A 19,535-nucleotide genomic window follows, 5' to 3' on the forward strand; every position below is an offset into this window, starting at 1 on the left:
GCTTCACCAGTATAGCTATGTCCACACTGGAGCTCTTTGCTGATTGAGTGTAGCACTGTTCCTGTTTCAGTAAAGTGCTCCTAGTGTAGCCATAGTCTTTTGTCCGGGGCAGCAAAACAAAGGCCTTGTCTAAACATACAAGTTGCACTGGTTTATGGGTGGCTTATTTCAGAGTAGCTGAAACCTGCTTCAAATCCGTGTAAGACAAACTGAACTAAGGGTTGTCCCCACAGGGGGTTTGCATCAGTTTCAGATACCACCTTAATGAAAATGCTGCAGCTTGCTCATATAAACCTGCCCCAGACTGGTCAACTTCAAGATGACCTGACAAGGGAAAACATGGCTTTGTACTGCCTTGCTCATCCAATGTACAGAGAGAGAGTGAGTCTGAAAGGCTCTTGACAACTGAAGAACTAGAAAGATTCAAGTCAGAAAACATTATGATCATCTAGTCTAACCTCCTGCATGACATGGGCCAGAGAATGACATCACTGACAAGAAGGGTGGTTCCTAATTGAGAAGATAAGTGATTCTTACTCTCATTTAAAACTCTTACACCTATTAAACTCACTAGGGGGAAAATCTCTCTGGGGAAGCCCTGGGTGCATTGAGGAAGTTCACTGCAGTGTAGAAGCATATGCCAGCTCGAATGTGACTGAACTGAGCTGATGCACAGCAGAGCTTCCAGCAGTACAGCTAAACCAATACCGTTCTGAAGTAAGCTGTGTGAGTGGAAACCCTGCAACGCCTTTTGTTTGTACAGTGCAGAGAACAATGGGGACCCTGATCCCTGACCAGGCCCCTGGCCACTACTACAAGAGAGAGACGTTTGAAGACTGTGTGACTGTGGGGTCTTCATACTAAACTTGGGGCCAGGCTGGAATTGCAATTTCAGCTTGCTTTTCTGTGTGGTAATGGTGGTGGAACACTGTCTTTAAACCACAGTGGCACCCTTGTAGCTGCCTGGTTACAAAGCAAACGGGAACAGTGCCTAGTATGTCTGCACTGTGGATCCAGCTTTCCCAGAGTAGTAGAAATGTGTGTTGTCTGAACAGGCTGCTTAAAGGTAAGTCAGCCATGGGAAAATGTTTTTCTTCTTCCTTAGCTGCAATTCTACCTGGGGCCAAGGCCACTAGAGGGCGTGTAATGCAAAATTTGAGCAAAGATGACTCAGAGCTAGAATGGGGAGGGAGTTGGAGAGACTTGTGGAGCTGTAGCAACCCAAGTAGCAGCATCCCTCTGGTTTTGCAGACCCTTGAACATAGCAGCCAGCATGTGATCCTAAGAGACCCAACTGCTGCTCAGCTAATTGGCAAACTGGAGGGGGTTTGAAAGAAGATGATAGAGGGACTGATCCAAGATTAAACAGTGTTTGGTCGATCAGTGGCTACGGCGTTGTGGAGTAGGTGTATTCTCTGGCCACACTTTGAGTGTCCTGTTGTTTTTCCACTGGTGGGAGCACTAGTAGAGAGGCCAGCAGGGACTACTGACATTTTAACCGCCAGGCTGCTTTGACCTGCTCTGAGCAGGGCTACAACTGGAGCTGGCTAGAAAACAGCCTTTCCCTCCCAGGAAAAATCTAGAATTTTTTTAAAAAACATTTGTTCCGCTCTGGCTGCCTAGCGAGCCTGGAAGCAAAGCCTGTATTCAGCTGCTCCGACTTCCTTGATAGGGTTTGTTTGTCTCTGCAAGTCCAAAGCCTGCAGTATTACCTAAGCAGAACCCACCCTATGCCCACCCACCCAGCTGGCCGAGAGCAGAGTGAGGCCTAGAGCCAGAGCTGCTGAAAATTAGTCCTGCTGTGGAGACAGCTTGTGAGCCTTCCCCGGAGCAAGCCAGACACCAATCTGTAACAACTTTGGTTTATTATTTTCCACATGATGCCTTACAAGATTAAAAAAACCAAAAACCACAGTACCACAGAAAGCAGACTCATGGGCAGAAGGGGAGGGCTCGCCTGCACTGGCTCCATGCTCACATATTAAATTGAATACAAAATGTTTGGGGGGAGAAATAGACAATTCAGTGAGTTCAGCACCGGGTGATCATCAGAGAGCTGGTGTCTATGTTGCCTTTTCATACGTTCGAGTACAGATAACAGTGCCCATGGTGAGAGTCTGGAATCAGAAACAAAACAAGGGAGGTTAGAGGAGGATTTGGGGTCAGTCCCTCGCCAGGAGCTTCACAGCTGACTTTACCCCCAGCAGGTTCTGTCAGGCATTCACCACAGGGCAGGGCAGGGCAGGGCAGGATTTGACTGGAGTTCAGGGAATTACCAGTTCTTGAGATCTGCCCCCTAGCTTCTCTCTCAGCTTTTAAGCTATCCCTGTAGGACAGATATTCAGCCAGTTGTTCTGGTTCTTCTAACCCGTCCAAGGCCTGGCCTGCACTTGTTGGACTGGTTTAACTGTGGGTTCAGAATATATTTATACCGATACCACCCTTGGTATAAGCTGGTATAAATGTACCTTATTACCAGTATAGCTATTTCTCTTTCCTGTACGGGAATATGCACCTTTATACTGATGTATCGTCTTCCACACAAGGGACTTTGTAGTGCTTTAACAGGGCTAGTTACAGCAGTTACAACTTAACCGCTGTAGACAACCCCTACGTTTATCTGATGCCACCTACTGACTGGCAATACCTTGAGTGAATGGAAAGGCAGGTGCCGTTAACAGATCCTAGGAATATTTTTGTCCTCTTACCAGAATTAACTTCCCATCCTCCAGTTCTCGGACTAACGTTGTCTCCTTTCCATCCCATTTCTGCACATGGATGAGTTTTCCTCCATCCAGCGTCACGAGAGACTGCAGGGGGAGAGAGAGATCAAAGCGCATCGCATAGGAGCAGCACTAGTGGTTTAAAATGGGGTAATAAGATAGATCCTTCGTGGGCTTAAGGTTCGGCACACGCAGTGTCTCTGCTCGCACATTCCCAAGGATTTGAGGTCAGCAGGATCTTTCATGTCTATCAAAAGAGTGAATGCCTGGGAACTGTGAAAGCAAGGAAGCGGTGCAGGCAGAGTGGCATCACTGCAGAAAGAGCTATCAGAATTAGCTCAGGGCTGGAAGTGGAGATTTTTAGATCTCACTGATGCTTGGCTGTTCGTTGCTGCAACTAGAGCAGGGCAGGGCATTCGCCTGGCCATCCCAGCAGCTGTATTTCGGTGGCTTGTACAAAAGAAGTTTTTGGTGGCTGCAGAGAGAATGGACCCTGCCCTCCTAGCTGCTAGAATTAGTTTACAGGGACGGTCATGGTGGCAAAGAAAAAGATTTTAATCAGGCCTGGCGCTACTAGGGAGCAAAGGGGACATCCCACCCCGCACCGCAATCATCAAAGAGTCCTAAATTGCAAGAGAGGCTAAAATATGAACCAAGTTGTTCAGTGTAAAGCAGTGAACAGTGGCAGATGGGAGCGACTTCATCCTGTATATAAATTCTAAATCACAGCAAAATATTGACACTGGAGCTAAATTTTATTTGTAAACTCTTAAAATCCAAGATTTTCCAGGAGTTTCCCCAGCCCCTGGACTTCTGGAAGGTGGGTTGTTTTTTAAATAGTGACATCTAGGGACCTCAAAATACCACCCCACAACCCCAATCATGGGACCCTAGAACTGACTCTGAGTTTAATGGTGCATCTTGACATGAATTTCCGTGGTGAGTAAATGCCAAAAAAGGGAGGAGGAGGGAGTCTTTCCTACCCTTTGGTCCCACCTGAGGGTTCTCTCGCCTCAACCGTAATTGAAGGGGCTGATTAATGTCCAGGGGGAATAAACACTCAGGAGATCCACAGGGAAGGAGAGGGGTGCTGCTGTTGTTATGTGAGAGTTTGGGGGTGGCCACACTGGTTTGGCTAAGGAAGGAGGAGTCCAAACTGCTGGAGATCAGAGTAGAAGTTGGGTCGGGTTTGGAAGACAGGTGTGTCTGTTCACCGTGGCTGATGGGAACAGGTGCAGTTCTAGTGCTGCTCCCACAGTGAGCAGGGGATTGTTTAAACCTGCCCTCCCCTGGTGTGGCCTTTACTCTAACCTGACAACGCCCCATGGCAAGACTTCAATTACAAATGCAAACCCTGTCCTGAAACACCTAATCCCAGGGCTTTTCAGCCTCGGTTCCCAGCCCACTCTCAGGGAGCCAGTCTGTCTCTTATAATAGAGTTGGCGCTTGAGTGACCCCTCCCTGCTCTGACTCCCAGGATGAGTCAGACAGACAGCTCTTCACCAACCTGGTGTGTGTGGGAGGGAGTGGGTGCAGGCGGATGACTCAGAGGTCCACTGAAGCCAATGAGCAAAGGTTTCACTATTCTTTACGCTCAGCATCTAGAACAGCATGGTAATAACGCTCACCCTTAGCTCAGGCCCCAAGGACTGATGGTCCTGGTGATAGCTGTGGCATTGGTGTGTGAGTGGCCATGACTTCCTTATCTCTGCTCTCCCCCTGCCGCATGCTTCACCGCCTCTTCAGGGCTGTTTGGGCTGTTCAGAGAGGACCGAATCACGGAGGCCTCTTTATTTAATCCCTGCCGAGCTGGTTGCTGAGATGAGCCAGTTTTGCCTTGGAAACAAGAGCTGCAGAGGCTGAATTTCCTCTCCCGATGAGCTGCTTATTGACAGGCAGGGAACTCAGGTCACAGTGTCACGAATGGGTTTCTGAGCAGTGTAATTAAAGCCTGATTGTTCCCTCCCCCTGCCCCTGCCTTGGCAAGGCTGTGTTTACACAGCATCTTGTGTTGACGCTGACCTAACAGGCAGGCTGGGCCATGGCTAAGGTCAGTGTGACAATTATCTTGTCCAAAAAGCCAGGGAACCCTTGTGCAATCAGGTGGTGTGAGGCCAAGCCAGGTCCATCTCAGGCCAGAGAGCCTCCTGCCCTCTGGAGATGTGCTGCAACCCCCAGCCCCCTCCTGCTGCTGTTCTGGTATCACTCTGCCCCCTTCTGCATGTGTTTGCAAGAAAAACTTTCCTCTTTCATTCCCGCAGGGATGGGCTCGAGCTGCAGGACTCAGCTCCTGCTTTCCAGCACCCAATGCTTGGGGAGTACTCGGCTTGAAGAACCCCATCTCTGTAGATGCAGCTACCCCCTGCCACCCTCCTGGGATGTTCTGGGAGGCGCATTCAGGGCTCTCTAAACTCCTTGCTAAGCCCTCAAGATTGTTCCATGGCTCCCAGCTGCCAATCCTGCTTAAACCAAGCCCCTTCTCTCTGATGATCCTGCCCCACTGCTCCCTTCCCTGGTCTGGGCCACCCACCGGCTGCAGGCATGTTCCCACTAGAGAAGGTGGCCTCCTAGCCTTGTGGCACTCCAGGCCTGGGGGATATAAGACCTGGCATCTCCCAAGGTGGGAGCATGGGGCAGAGGGTAGAAGGCTCTATAAAGGCAAGAGAGAGGAACGGTGCAGCAGCTGGGTGGGACAGGGGGCCTCTGTGTGATGTTTCACAACACTTTTGGGGGAAGCTTTACAGATGCTAGGACCTAGAGATGGCAAAGATTTGGTCAGCCCACTCCTGGTCACAGTGAGAGCAGCAGCAGACCCCTGCCATCCCTCTCAGGGAGGTGGGGACCACAGCAGGGTTTTTCCCTGCTATATATCTGGAAGATCTGTGTAGGGTAGCTTTGAGTGTCCCAAGGAACCCAACATCCCAGGAAATGAGTCCCCAGCCTTGTGGATCTCACCATTAGGGAAATCCTTTCCCCAAATGCCATCCACTGGCAGCCCCTTGGACTGTCCCACCCAATTCCTGTCTCCTGTTGGTGCAAACCCTTCCAGACAGCAACACCTGCCCAGAACTGGGGCTTTCATTAATTGCTCTCCTCAGCCTCTTAAACACTTGTCCCTGATGATAGATTCCATTCCTAGTCAACTCTCCCCTTCCAAGCCCTGAGCTTCTTACCACAGATCAGCACAGATCCTCTGTCATAAGAACATAAGAATGGCCATACTGGGTCAGACCAAAGGTCCATCTAGCCCAGTATCCTATCTTCCGACAGTGGCCAATGCCAGGTGCCCCCGAGGGAATTAACAGAACTGGTAATCAACAAGTGATCCATCCCCTGTCATGCATTTCCAGCTTCTGGCAAACAGAGGCTAAAGACACCATCCCTGTCCATCCTGGCTAATAGCCATTGATGGACCTATCCTCCACAAACTTATCTAGTTCTTTTTTGAACCCGGTTATAGTTTTGGGTTTCACAACATCCTCTGGCAAAGAGTTCCACAGGTTGACTGTGTTGTGTGAAAAAATACTTCCTTTTGTTTGTTTTAAACCTGCTGCCTATTAATTTTATTTGGTGGCCCCTAGTTCTTGTGTTATGAAAAGGAGTAAATAACACTTCCTTTTTCACTTTCTCCACACCAGTCATGATTTTCTAGCCCTCTGTTATTTTATTTATATTAAGCCCCCCTTAGTCATCTCTTTTCCAAGCTGAAAAATTCCAGTCTTATTAATCTCTCTTCATACGGCAGCCATTCCATACCGCTAATAATTTTTGTTGCCCTTTTCTGAACCTTTTCCAAGTCCAATATATCTTTTTCGAGATGGGGTGACCACATCTGCACACAGTATTCAAGGTGAGGGCGTACCATGGATTTATATAGAGGCAATATGATATCTTCAGTCTTATTATCAATCCCTTTCCTAATGATTCCCAACATTCTGTTTGCTTTTTTGACTGCTGCTGCACATTGAGTGGATGTTTACAGAGAACTAGTCACAATGACTCCAAGATCTCTCTCTTGAGTGGTAACAGCTAATTTATACCCCATAATTTTATATGTATAGTTGGGATTATGTTTTGCAATGTACATTATGTTCATTTATCAACATTGAATTTCATCTGCCATTTTGTTGCCCAGTCACCCAGTTTTGAGAGATCCTTTTGTAGCTCTTCACAGTCTGCCTGGGATTTAACTATCTTGAGTAGTTTTGTACCTTCTGCAAATGTTGCCACCTCACTGTTTACCCCTTTTCCCATATCATTTATGAATATGTTGAACAGGACTGGTCTGAGTTCAGACCCCTGGGGGACACCACTATTTACCTCTCTCCATTCTGAAAACTGATAATTTATTCCTACCCTTTGTTTCCTATCTTTTAATGAGTTACCAATCCACGAGAGGACTTCCCTCTTATTCCATGACAGCCTTCAGTGAGGGACCTTGTCAAAGGCTTTCTGAAAATCTAAATACACTATATCCATTGGATCCCCCTTGTCCACATGCTTGTTGACCACCTCAAAGAATTCTAGTGCAGTGGTGAGGGATGATTTCCCTTTACGAAAACCACATTGACTCTTCCTCAACAAATTACGTTCATCTCTTTGTCTGACAATTTTGTTCTTTACTATAGTTTCAACTAGTTTGCCCGGTACGGAAATCGTGCCTACCGGTCTGTAATTGCTGGGGTCTCCTCTGGAGCCCTTTTTAAAAATTGGCTTCTGAGATGCATGGCTAGAAAGGGTTAAGCATCCTGCAAAATAAATAACCCACAGAAGAATGTGGGGAGATAATATTTGTGGTTTTGTGTATTTTTACATATGTATGAGTAGGGTAGACAATGTGACCAACAGTCCCTGTCTATGCTGTATTCTGATAATTCATTTAATTGAATTGTAAACACGGGATATCTCGGTATTCATCTCTCTTTGAAATGGGTAGCAAATCATCTGTGAATAGTGGAGCAACAAGCAAATTGCCTTATGTTAATTCTATAGCTAAGTACCAGTGATGGACTTCCTTTAAAGTCAGCCTAATTACCTTTTGAACTCCCAACTTTGTCAAAAAACATGAAATTGTATAAAAGATCCTTGGGTCCTGATTCTGTCATCTCAGATCCACTTAGGCTTCATCAGAGGAAGTTTGCGTCTCAAGACTGAGGTCCCAGTTATGCCGGCACGCGCTGAATGTGAGATTTGGACATTGGACTCTGACCTATGAACTGAATTCTAAAGGAACTCTTTGCAGCTACGAAGCTCACCATCTCTGCTATGAATCTGCATCTCAATGGACTGAACTCATGTCTGTATGTATATTGATCTTTTAACCATACTGCCTCTCTTTTGTTTTTTAATAAATTTTAGTTCAGTTAATAAGAACTGGCTGTAGTGTGTATTTGGGTAAGATCTGAAACATTCATTAACCTGGGAGGTGATGTATCCAGTCCTCTGGGATTGGTAGAACCTTTTCTTTTATATGATGAAATCAGATTTACAGAAATTTTAATCATATTTGACGTGGGTACGTGGATGGAGGCCTGAGGCTGGATCACTTTAAGGGAACTGTGTTGTTTGGACTTCTGAGTAACCAGTGAGGTAATCAAGAGCTCACTCACGAAAGCTTATGCTCCAAAACGTCTGTTAGTCTATAAGGTGCCACAGGATTATTTGCTGCTTTTACAGAACCAGACTAACACGGCTACCCCTCTGATACAAGAAACTTTATCTCTGCCTCCCATCCTGAGGTGACATGTACCCAGTCAATATGGGGATAGTTGAAATCCCCCCATTATTACTAGGTTTTTTATTCTAATCTCCCTGAGCATTTCACAGTCTCTATCACCGTCCTGGTCAGGTGGTCTGTAATATATCTCTACTGCTATATTTTTATTATTCAAGCACGGAATTACTATCCATAGAGATTCTATGGTACAGTTTGGTTCATTTAAGATTTTTACTTTGTTTGATTCTATACTTTCTTTCACATATAGTGCCATTCCCCCACCAGCATGACCTGTTCTGTCGTTCTGATATATTTTGCACACTGGTATTACTGTGTTCCATTGATTATCCTCATTCCACAAAGTTTCTGTGATGCCTGTTATAACAATATCCTCATGTAATACGAGGCACTCTAGTTCACCCATCTTATTATTTAGACTCCTAGCATTGGTATATAAGCACTTAAAAAACCTGTCACTTTTTAGCTGCCTGCCATTAGGTGATGTAATTGAATGGGACTTTTTTTCATTTGACTGTTTCTCATCAGATCCTACCTGTATTTTATCATCTTCCATCCTCTTCTCCTTATTAGGACATAGGAAATCTTCATTTATAGATCCTCCCCTAAGGGATGTCCAAACCACGTGCTCCTCTGCACCTGTTGGCTTTCCCCCAGCCCTTAATTTAAAAACTGCTCTACAAACTTTTTAATTTTAAGCATCAGTAATCTGGTTCCACCTTGGTTTAGGTGCATTTCAAAAAAGACATGGGCATTTCAAGAAAGATGTGGAGAAATTGGAGAGGGTCCAGAGAAGAACAGCAAGAATGATTAAAGGTCTTGAGAACATGACCTACGAAGGAAGCCTGAAAGAACTGGGTTTGTTTAGTTTGGAAAAGAGAAGACTGAGAGGGGACATGATAGCAGTTTTGAGCTATCTAAAAGGGTGTCATAAGAAGGAGGGAGAAAACTTGTTCACTTTAGCCTCTAATGATAGAACAAGAAGCAATGGGCTTAAACTGCAGCAAGGGAGATTTAGGTTGGACGTTAGGAAAAAGTTCCTAACTGTCAGGGTGGTTAAACACTGGAATAGATTGCCTAGGGAGGTTGTGGAATCTCCATCTCTGGAGCTATTTAAGAGTAGGTTAGATAAACATCTGTCAGGGATGGTCTAGACAGTATTTGGTCCTGCCATGAGGGCAGGGGACTGGACTCTATGACCTCTCGAGGTCCCTTCCAGTCCTAGGGTCTATGAATCTATGAAGCCCGTCCTTCCTGTATAGGCTCCCCCTTTCCCAAAAGTTTCCCCAGTTCCTTATGAATCTTAACCCCTCCTCCCTACACCATCGTCTCATCTACGCATTGAGACCACGCAGTTCTGCCTGTTTAACTGGCCCTGCATGTGGAACTGGAAGCATTTCAGAGAATGCTACCATGGAGGTCCTGGACTTCAATCTCTTACCTCACAGCCTAAATTTGACCTCCAGGACCTCTCTCCTATCCTTCCTTATGTCATTGTTACCTACATGTACCACAACCACCGGCTCCTCCCCAGCACTTGTCATAAACAGATAGCTAAGGGTTAACGTCTCTTTCACCTGGAAAGAAGTATCTGAAGCACCTGACCAGAGGACCAATCAGGAAACAGGATTTTTTCAACTCTGGGTGGAGGGAAGTTTGTGTGTGAGTCCTTTGTTCTTGGTCTTCTGCCTGTATGCTCTCTCAGCTATGAGAAGGATTTTTTCTATTTCCTGCTTTCTAATCTTCTGTTTCCAAGCTGTGAGTACAGAGTTCATAAAAACAATAAGGGTTATTGTTTTTTTCTTTTGTATTTACATGTCTATAGTTGCTGGAGTGCTTTGAATTGTATTCTTTTTGAATAAGGCTGTTTATTCATATTTCTTTTAAGCAAATGACCCTGTATGTGTCACCTTAATACAGAGAGACCGTTTTTATGTATTTTTCTTTATTTTTATATAAAGCTTTTTTTTTAAGACCTGTTGGAGTTTTTCTTTAGTGGGGAATTCCAGGGAAATTGAGTCTGTACTCACCAGGGAATTGGTGGGAGGAAGAAGTCAGGGGGAAATCTGTGTGTGTTAGATTTACTAGCCTGACTTTTCATTCCCTCTGGGTGAAGAGGGAAGTAATTCTGTTTTCCAGGACTGGGAATGGGGAGGGTGGAGTCCCTCTGTTTAGGTTCACGGAGTTTGCTTCTGTGTATCTCTCCAGGAACACCTGGAGGGGGGAAGGGAAAAGGTTTATTTCCCTTTGTTGTGAGACTCAAGGGATTTGGGTCTTGTGGTCCCCAGGGAAGGTTTTTGGGGGGACCAGAGTGCCCCAAAACACTCCAATTTTTTGGGTGGTGGCAGCTTTACCATGTCCAAGCTGGTAACTAAGCTTGGAGGTTTTCATGCTAACCCCCATATTTTGGACGCTAAGGTCCAAATCTGGGATTAGGTTTTGACAGCACTACATAAGCCTATGTAGATGTCTTGAGAGATCTGCAACCTTCGCACCAGGCAGGCAAGTCACCATATGGTTCTCCCAGTCATTGCACATCCAGTGATCAATGTTTCTAATGATCGAATCACTCATTACTAATGCCTGTCTCTTCCTAATAAGTGGAGTTCCCTCCCCTGGAGAGGTATCCTCTGTACGAGAGGTTACCACAACATCATCTGGAAGGAGGGTCTCAACTATGGGATCATTTCCCTCTGCTCCAGCTGGATGTTCTCCTTCCCTTTCATCCTCCTCAACAGCACAGAGGCTGTCAGAGCAGGGGTGGAATAATCAACACCTCCTGCAACACGTAACTTTTTCTGAGAGGTCTCCCACTCCACTACTAAATGTAAACATGCTTAGCTTACAAGATCTGAAAATATCAGGTGGTATGGTTACAAAAGCAAGGCACTTCTGAATTCAGTAGGAATGTTGGTTGTGCATAGAACACAGGACTGGTTCCTGCATGGTTACAGAACTGCAGTAAAGTGGAACAATTTTCAGTTTGTGTGATTGGAGGATATCTGGATCCATATGTAAGACTGTCTCACATAATGAGGAAAAGTTGAGGTGCCTTTGCTGTTGTTGCAATCTTATTTTCTGTGGAGAACTTGTCATCTTCTTTTTATGTTTTTACAGGAAACAAAACTAAAAAAAGGGGAATGGTTGTTGAAAATAGCAATTCTGGTCATAGTTAGCATTGGGAAGATGCCAACATTTGTTGCTCAATTTTATCCTCCTTTTTCTACAGAAATTTACAGTGGTCAGTATTTGACTTGGGAGAAATGAAGTAACAGAAAGTGGCCCAAATTGAACTTGAGTGCTCACTTTGACGGTGTAAATCTGGAAGGCAGGTGCTAGATTCCCTTTCTGAATGTTAGATAAATCTGGAAGGGAAAAGCCAATTTCTGCTTCCTTGGCTCAGAAGTGGAAACTGAGTCGCAACCTCCTGTGTGCCTGGTATCTAAAGCTGCCCAGGTACTCTAATAGAACCTTCCCTTCCTTCCTTATCATTTTAACTTCTCCTGGTGGGGTCCACATAACTCTGACCCTTGCTAGGCTTCAGATAGATTTATCAGTCTCCACCCCAAACCCCGCTTTGCCTCCAGCATTTATAATGGTGTTAAATATATAAACAAGTGTTTTTAATGTATAAGGGGGAGGGCACACTCAGAGGCTTGCTATGTGAAAGGGGTCACCAGTACAAAACTTTGAGAACCACTGAGATAGAGGCACACTGTCCATTCATTCCACTCAATTCCTTCTTTGAGGGCTGTCAGCCATAGCCACTAGCATCCCTAATCCAATCTGGAGAAGTCTTTTACTCTCTGTGCCTACATGTTCCCCATTCACAGCACCACCTTCTTCTAGCAGCCAGCTCCCCATTCACAGCACGCTCCCTGCATCAGGTCTCAACAGCCCTCGACAACTTCCCCTCCTTTTCTGGTTGATAGCAGCCAAGGGAATGCTGGGAGATGTAGTTCCTTTCCAGCTCCAGGGCGAGCTTTCCAGGCAGGGAGCTGGCCAAGGAACTGCAGCTCCTGGGGTGCTTTGGGCTCTTAGCTCCCAGGCTGGACCCCTGCGGGCAGAGGGTGAGGGCTGGTCTGGAATGTTGTTGCCTGTCTCTGGTCGGGCAGGGGAGATACAATGTATCAGGGCCCTGATACAGTGTATCATATCGTGGGGGGTGGGGTGGCGGCTGGCGGTCTGCTCGTCCCAGGGACCGGCCGAGCCTGCAGGGTGGGGGTGGGGGGTAAGGTGTTCTCTGGGGCTGGACTCCCCAGTAGCCAGCGTGCTGCTCCATGCACTGAGAGTGGGGGAAGCGAGCAGTATGGGCCCCTTCTGAGTGTGGGCCTAGGCGCCACGGAGCCACTGGCACCATGGTAAACCGATAATGGGTGGAACCATTCTGCTGTGTCCCGGAAAGTCTCACCTATGTACCTCTCTGTCTCCCTTAGCTCCTCCAGCTCAGCCACTCTGGCCTCCAAAGCCTGTACACCAAGGCTCCTCAAACGTTTGTACTGGTGACCCCTTTCACATAGCAAGCCTCTGAGTGCGACCCCCCCTTATAAATTAAAAACATGTTTTTATATATTTAACACCATTATAAATGCTGGAGGCAAAGCAGGGTTTGGGGTGGAGGCTGACAGCTCGCAACCCCCCATTTAATAACCTTGCGACCCCCCGAGGGGTCCCGACCCACAGTTTGAAATCCCCTGCTGTACACGGTCTCTGAGGACCAAGAGCGCCTTGCACTGAATGCACATATATGGCACCTGCCCTTAGGGCAGGTAATCAGACATGTTGCCTTGGGTGCAATAACCTGGGTAGCCCCCACTCTGTTGCTGGACTTTAGCCTGCAGTCTCTTTTTACTCCTGCAGCTGGTTCCTTTGTTGTTGTTTTGTTTTTAATTGGGATGTTTTGTAGCTTAAGTTTAAAGAAATTTAAGGAATGTTATGTGTATCCCCCAAACTCCTTTGCAAAACTCCCCTGTTATCCACTGCTCTGGTTGCTTAGGAGTGGACTTATTAAAGCCCTGGTTTTCCTGAGTAGCCCCGCCCCTTGGTAAAGGGTTGATGGGTGCTAAAGAAATTAGAAATCAAAGCATCGTTAAGAAGCTCCCAGCCTTGCCTAGCAGGCCACTAGGCTCAGCCCCCACACGGTCAGCACACAATCCCCCAAACAAACAGATTGCATGGTATATTTCAGTCCTGCAGCAAGCACACTACAATGAACACAAACACACACACAACAGACAACAAACTTACCCCAAGGGCAGGGCCGGCCTACAACATTTTGGCACCTGAGGTGGGGAGCTTTGAAGGTCCACAGTCTGGGCCAGCTCAAGCTCTATTGAGATGGTTGCAAGGCCGACCGGCCTCTCCTGTGTCATTGTGGAGCGTAGATGTGTTTTTATTAACTTCAGCTTGGAGAAACTGCGTTCTCCACTGGCAACTGTTACAGGAAGTGTTAGAAGTATGCGCAGAGCAACAAAAGCATTTGGAAAGAGGGTGGTCATCTTATTTGTGCACATATATTCCAGAACAGCCTTTGGAGTTGATCCTGTTGAAATGTATCTTGAAAGGGCTTTCAGTTCATCACCTAAATCACTCGCATCAATAGCGCACGTCATCATGTGTCAACACTGTCTCTAGTGCCCTGCATTGCTGGTGTAGGTCGTCTTCGGGTATAGTGAGGAGTTTTGGAATATTGTACAACATCCCAAATATACTGCTGTGTTCCCTGAGCTGCATGAAATGTTCTTCAACTGACTGTATTGCACAATCTAGCACCTGGTTAAAGAATTCAGCTTTGAATTGTTGTTTGGGGTCTCTTATGGGATTATCCCGTGCCTCATAATCAAAATGTCTTCTTCTTCGGTGACTCTTGTATTCTTGAATGGGTGGGAAAATAACTTCAGTGTGAAGTTCCTCTGCCAACTTCAGTGCACTCTTCAGAACGTTTTGAAATCCCTCATGTGACCGGTTAGACTGTAGGTATGACTTTGCTTTGTCCAGTTGTTCCATTGCTCCAGATATATTATGGTCAACACCTTGGAGTCTCTTACTTACACCATTTATTTCAAACAGTATGTCATGCCACAACACTAAGCCACAGAGAAATTTGAAGCTGGGAGCTGTAGTTCCTTGCCTAGCTCCCTGCCTATAGAGCCAGCCCTGGAGCAGGGAAAGAACTACATTTCCCAGCAATCCCTTGGCAGCTATCAACAGGAAAGGGAGGGTTAGGGAGTAAGGTAGCTGAGCTATGCTGTGAGTTGAAAGGGGTGGCACTGTTAATGGGGAATGAGTGTGCCCAAGTAGTAGGAGGCTTTGCCCCAGATATCCCCTTCAGAAGACATCCCCAGACTGCATTAGGGATACTGGTGTGACCTCACCTTGCAACGCCCAAAGAAGGAATTGGGGGGGACAGTGCCCCTCTCTATCTGAAACCTAGCAAGGCATGTACGTGGATCCCACTAGAATTTAAAATGAAAAGTAAGCGAGGGGAGGCTCTGTTAGGGGACTTCGGCAACTTTAGATACAGTACCAGGCACGTAGGAGGGTTTCCACTTCTGAGCCATGGAAGCAGAAATTGACTTTTCCTTTCCAGATGTAGCTAATATTCAGAAAGGGAATCTAGCACCTGCCTTCCAGATTTGAACAACTCAAAGTTCAGGAGTGTTCAAACTCAGTTTGGGCAGCTGTTACCTCATTTCTCCCAAAACAAATTTACTGATCCACTGTAACTTGCTGTAGAAAAAGTAGGATAAGAAATGAAGAAGCAAGAAATGCTTCCCAGTGGTTTTTAGGACTGGAATTGCTATTTTCAACATCCATTGCCTTTTTTTTTTTTTTTTTAGTTTTATTTGTTTAAAGACAGTGATATTGTATTGGCAATTCCCCATAGAAAGAGTGGAACAAAAGAATAATAAAGGCACCTCAACTTTTCCTCATTTATGGAGGACAGTCTTATAATATGCATCCAGATATTCTCCAATCACACAAGCTGAAAATTGTTCCACTTTAGTTCAGCTCTGTAACCATAGGATAGTTCAGTGGTTTGAGCATTGGCCTGCTAAACCTAGGTTTGTGAGTTCAATCCTTTAGGGTGCCATTTAGGGAACTGGGGTAAAAAACTGTCTGGGGATTGGTCCTGCTTTAAGCAGCAGGTTGGACTATTTGGTCCTGCCATGAGGGCAGGGGACTGGACTCGATGACCTCTCAAGGTCCCTTCCAGTCCTAGAGTCTATGAGTCTATCTCCTGAGGTCCCTTCCAACCTTGATATTCTATGACTCAATCCTGTCTGTGTTCTGTGCACATCCAAAATTCCTGCTGAATGACCTGCCCTGGGAGCGAGTTACCAGTGACCTAGGGCTGGGACAGCAGGAGGGTGCAGGTTCAGGGGAAGAGCCCAGGGATGGGGTGGCAGGGGAGTGTGGGTGGGGGGGAAAGGAGGGAGCCCAGTGCTGGGGCAGCAGGAGTGCAGGGGGGAGCCCTGGGGTGGGGGGCAGCCAAAAATTCTTTTGCTTGGGGTGGCAAAAAAACTAGAGCCACTCCTGATTGCGGGGACATTTTCACTAGGTTCTGTTGTTGTTACAAAACGTACCATTAAAGTCATTTGTTCCGTATGGCTGATGTCAGGTGTGCAGTCCAGAATAACAGAGTAATATCTTGCTGACTTCACATCTGCCACAATCTTCTGACTTTTGTTGCCAGTACTGTCTGATCTCATTTTGAATTGTTTTTCCAAACTAGTGGTGTGTGTACGTTTCTCAGGTGGTGACCCTTCTTAGATGCTCCTGGAGTACAGCATCAAACTCAGCCATCAGCTCCACAATTTTAAGGAAGTGTCCATTGTTTGGCACATACAGCTGATCTGAAGTGCCAGGCAGTGCTAGGTTTTGGGTAGCAAGAATTCTCACAATGGCAACGAACCTTTTCAGAACATTTTGCCAGTAAAGAGACTCTGATGCAATCTGCTCTTGATGCTGATCATCTATGGTGGCCTCATCTAAAGCTCTTTCCATGTATGGAATGCTCTCTAGTGATTTGTTGTTTTCTCATGGCGTGCCAGATTTCTAGCCAGATTTTTCCAGTCCTTTGTTCCTGTAGAACCCAATGTGGCTGAAAAATTAGACTGGAGGAGTTTGCAACAAAAACAGTATGAAGCATTCTGGGGTTTTGAGTACATAGGCCATGGCCTCTCCACTTAGTTACCATTGGGGATTTCACACCAGTAATGTGTTGGATGGAAACTTCTGTTTTCATTGTCTTTGGGGAACATTAAGTTTTTCACTTGCTGTGGCCCATGCAGTACAAGGAAGTCCCTCAGGCTACTGCTCAAGTGGGTCCACAGTCCTGGATCATCTAGACTTAAGGAACTAAACTCAGCAGCAGCTGTTTCTTGTTCCTCCTCCAGACTCTTCTCTGATCTAGACTTTTCTTCAGGAATGTGCATGGTTACATCCATTTGAGATGGAGATATGGATGCTGCAGTAGCTGCCAGGTCACCTGCACTCTGATTAACGGGAAGATCAGGCATCTCCTCACCACTCCCATCCTCACTGGGGCCGGAAGGCTCACCATGAACATTTGTGTCTGTGTATGTCAGGAGAGCTCCTTCCTGCTTAGATAGAAAAGCTTCCTTTGCTTTCTTTCTTTTTCTGAATGCTGGGCCACAGGGGCGTTTTCTTCTTTCACTCATGACTGCTGTCCTGTGCTAGCTAGAGTGGCTCTCAACACTCAGCTGAAGGGGACAAATAAGCAGGCTGGTAGCCGGGCCTGAGTGAGGGAAGATATCAGCATTTTAAGGGCCTAACTGGCTCCTACTACTTCAGCAGACTGCCTGTTCTCCTCAAGTGGGTTCAGGGAAGCACCAGGAAACAGGTTTCCTGAGAAGCTGGTGTTAATCAATCCAGGCTCTTGAGGGTGCTGGAGAGGTAAGTAAGAGGCTCCCCCTCCCTCTCTCCCTGCTTTCTGTTATTCCCTCTCACCTCTTCTCCTACCTGCCTGTTATGTCTCTTGTGCCCTCCTTCCTCCAGCACAGCACTCCACCATCTCTGTGCATCTAGAGCAGAGAGAATACATATACACCACTAACACCAGCAGAAGACACAATTTTCTACCCTCTGGGTCCTAGTGGCGCCCCCACTCCCAGTCTGGCACCTGAGGCCTCAGTTCGCCTCATGGTAAGACCAGCCCTGCCCAAGGGTCACGTAATCACTCCTCCTTCACCTGGAGAACTCCCTTGCAAAACTCCTCTGCTAACCGCTCCTGTTTGCTAGCTCCTCTGGCCACTTAGGAGTGGGCTCTTTAGAGCCCTGGTCTTCCTGAGTAGCCTCGCCCCTTGGTCAAGGGTTGGTGGGTGCTCACCACCAAGCCACACAGCTTTGGGCTGGCTGGGCTCAGCGGGGCGACCTGCGGCTGCATGCGGTGCCCAGATCAGGACAGCTCTGCAGTGGCTGCCTCAAGTGGGAGGTTATTGTGCTGCTGTCCTGCTTTTCCTGCTATTCTTTACCCTCTGGCTGGCTGCCCAGGGCACCTGAAGGGCACGTGCCCAGTCTACAAAGAACAGTCCTGAGCAGTTCACGCCTGCTTGCTCCATATGGGAAGCCAAGGTGAGTTTAGTGTAGATTCCATTAGACCGTGTCACCCTGTTTGTTTTTCTGAAGTTCTCCAGTGCCATTGAGATACCCTGGGAAGCCTGAGCTAAGAGCGAGTTGACCACCCACTCCCACCCCCACACAATAGAATCAGCTGAACATTTTGGCTAGTGAAAATAGGCCCAGGATCTCACAGAGCCCCATAGCAATGTGTTTTCCTGTTGTTTTACTGTAAGTTATAACCTGCTGTAACCAGGAGTCATGCATGGCCGTGCGTGTGTATGGATAGGACCTACATTTATTCTCCACCCTACCACTGACCTTCAACACCTCTTACTGTCACTTCCCTGTTCTGTGCCTCGGTTTCCCCATATGCAAAAAGGAGGTATGTGTGGGGAGGGCAATGATACTTGCCCAGCTTAATGACGTGGTAGAAAATGTCTTATGTAAAGTGCTAAGTATCTTTAGCTATTTACATAGATTTTCCAGTTTGTACCATAGATTATGGGACTCTCTTAAACACTGCCCTTAACATGCGATTCCCTTGAAGGGAGCCATTCCTTATTCCTGTCCGGGGCTCCAGGCTCTGTTCCCTGCCCCGGCTTCTTGTGGGGGTCGTGGGCAAAGCCCGTCACTTCTCTGCAACGTCTTCCCTGGCTGTGAAGTGGGATTAAACGCAGTCCTGGGCCCACATCTAGAAGGAGACATGCTCACTCACCACCAAGCCAGGCTCCTGTGCAGCACTGCAGCTCAGGGAGGGATGTGTTACGGAAGGTGAAATCGGTTCAGCCACTGGAGGTTGGGGAGCAGGAGACACCCCAACAACCCCTCCCCCCTCTAGGCTTTGTATTGGTGGGTGGTGAGACTGCTCCGCTAAGCGCTATCCCTGCAAGGCCGGAGCCTCGGGGTGGGGGGCCCACTGTGAATCAGTGGCATGGTGAGGGCAGGAAAATGGGGTGGCCCCAGGTTTTCAGTGGGCAGGCAATGACGGGATGTGGGAGGGAGGGGGCCAGAAAGGAGGGGGGCCCGCCTCCCCCAGCCCCTCCAACCCGAAGCTGAGGCTGCTCGGGGCACATAGGCTGTGGGGCATTCTCCTGGGGCTCAAGCTTTGCCTACCCCTCCCAACCCCGCCTCGGTGTCTGTCTGCATCCCACTCCTGTCGGCGCCACGCAAGACCCACCCCCCGTCTGGGACGACTCGCCCCCTCCTAGGTGGGGGGGTGCCTTGTGGGGACGGGTCTGGGCATGGCTAGCGCTGGGGCCAGAGACCGGGGCAGCGGCATGCAGTGCTGGCAGGAGAGGGACATGGCCAACGGGACAGACACCGAGCTGGGGTCGGGAGTCCCAGCCTGTGGGTTTGGGTCAAGGGCGGCTCTAGCTTTTTTGACGCCCCAAGCACGGCAGGCAGGCTGCCTTCAGTGGCTTGCCTGCGGGAGGTCCCCGGTCCCGCAGCTTCGGCGTACCCACCGCTGAATTGCCGCCGAATCCGCAGGACCA

General features: G+C 47.5%; 1 protein-coding gene across 1 annotated transcript in view; it reads right to left on the minus strand.

Annotated features, from left to right (window-relative positions):
• Positions 1 to 1,846: 1,846 nt before the first annotated feature.
• Positions 1,847 to 19,535, minus strand: part of FABP3 (fatty acid binding protein 3) — a 28,187-nt gene continuing 10,498 nt past the window's right edge. The window contains exons 3-4 of the mRNA XM_030538676.1: positions 2,709 to 2,810; positions 1,847 to 2,117 (exon numbers count right to left, since the gene is read on the minus strand). Coding sequence (XP_030394536.1) covers positions 2,064 to 2,117; positions 2,709 to 2,810 — 156 coding nt within the window. The 3' untranslated portion in view covers positions 1,847 to 2,063. The remainder of the gene's footprint in view (positions 2,118 to 2,708; positions 2,811 to 19,535) is intronic.

This window comes from Gopherus evgoodei, chromosome 20 (genome assembly GCF_007399415.2).
Source record: "Gopherus evgoodei ecotype Sinaloan lineage chromosome 20, rGopEvg1_v1.p, whole genome shotgun sequence".
Taxonomy (NCBI): domain Eukaryota; kingdom Metazoa; phylum Chordata; order Testudines; family Testudinidae; genus Gopherus; species Gopherus evgoodei.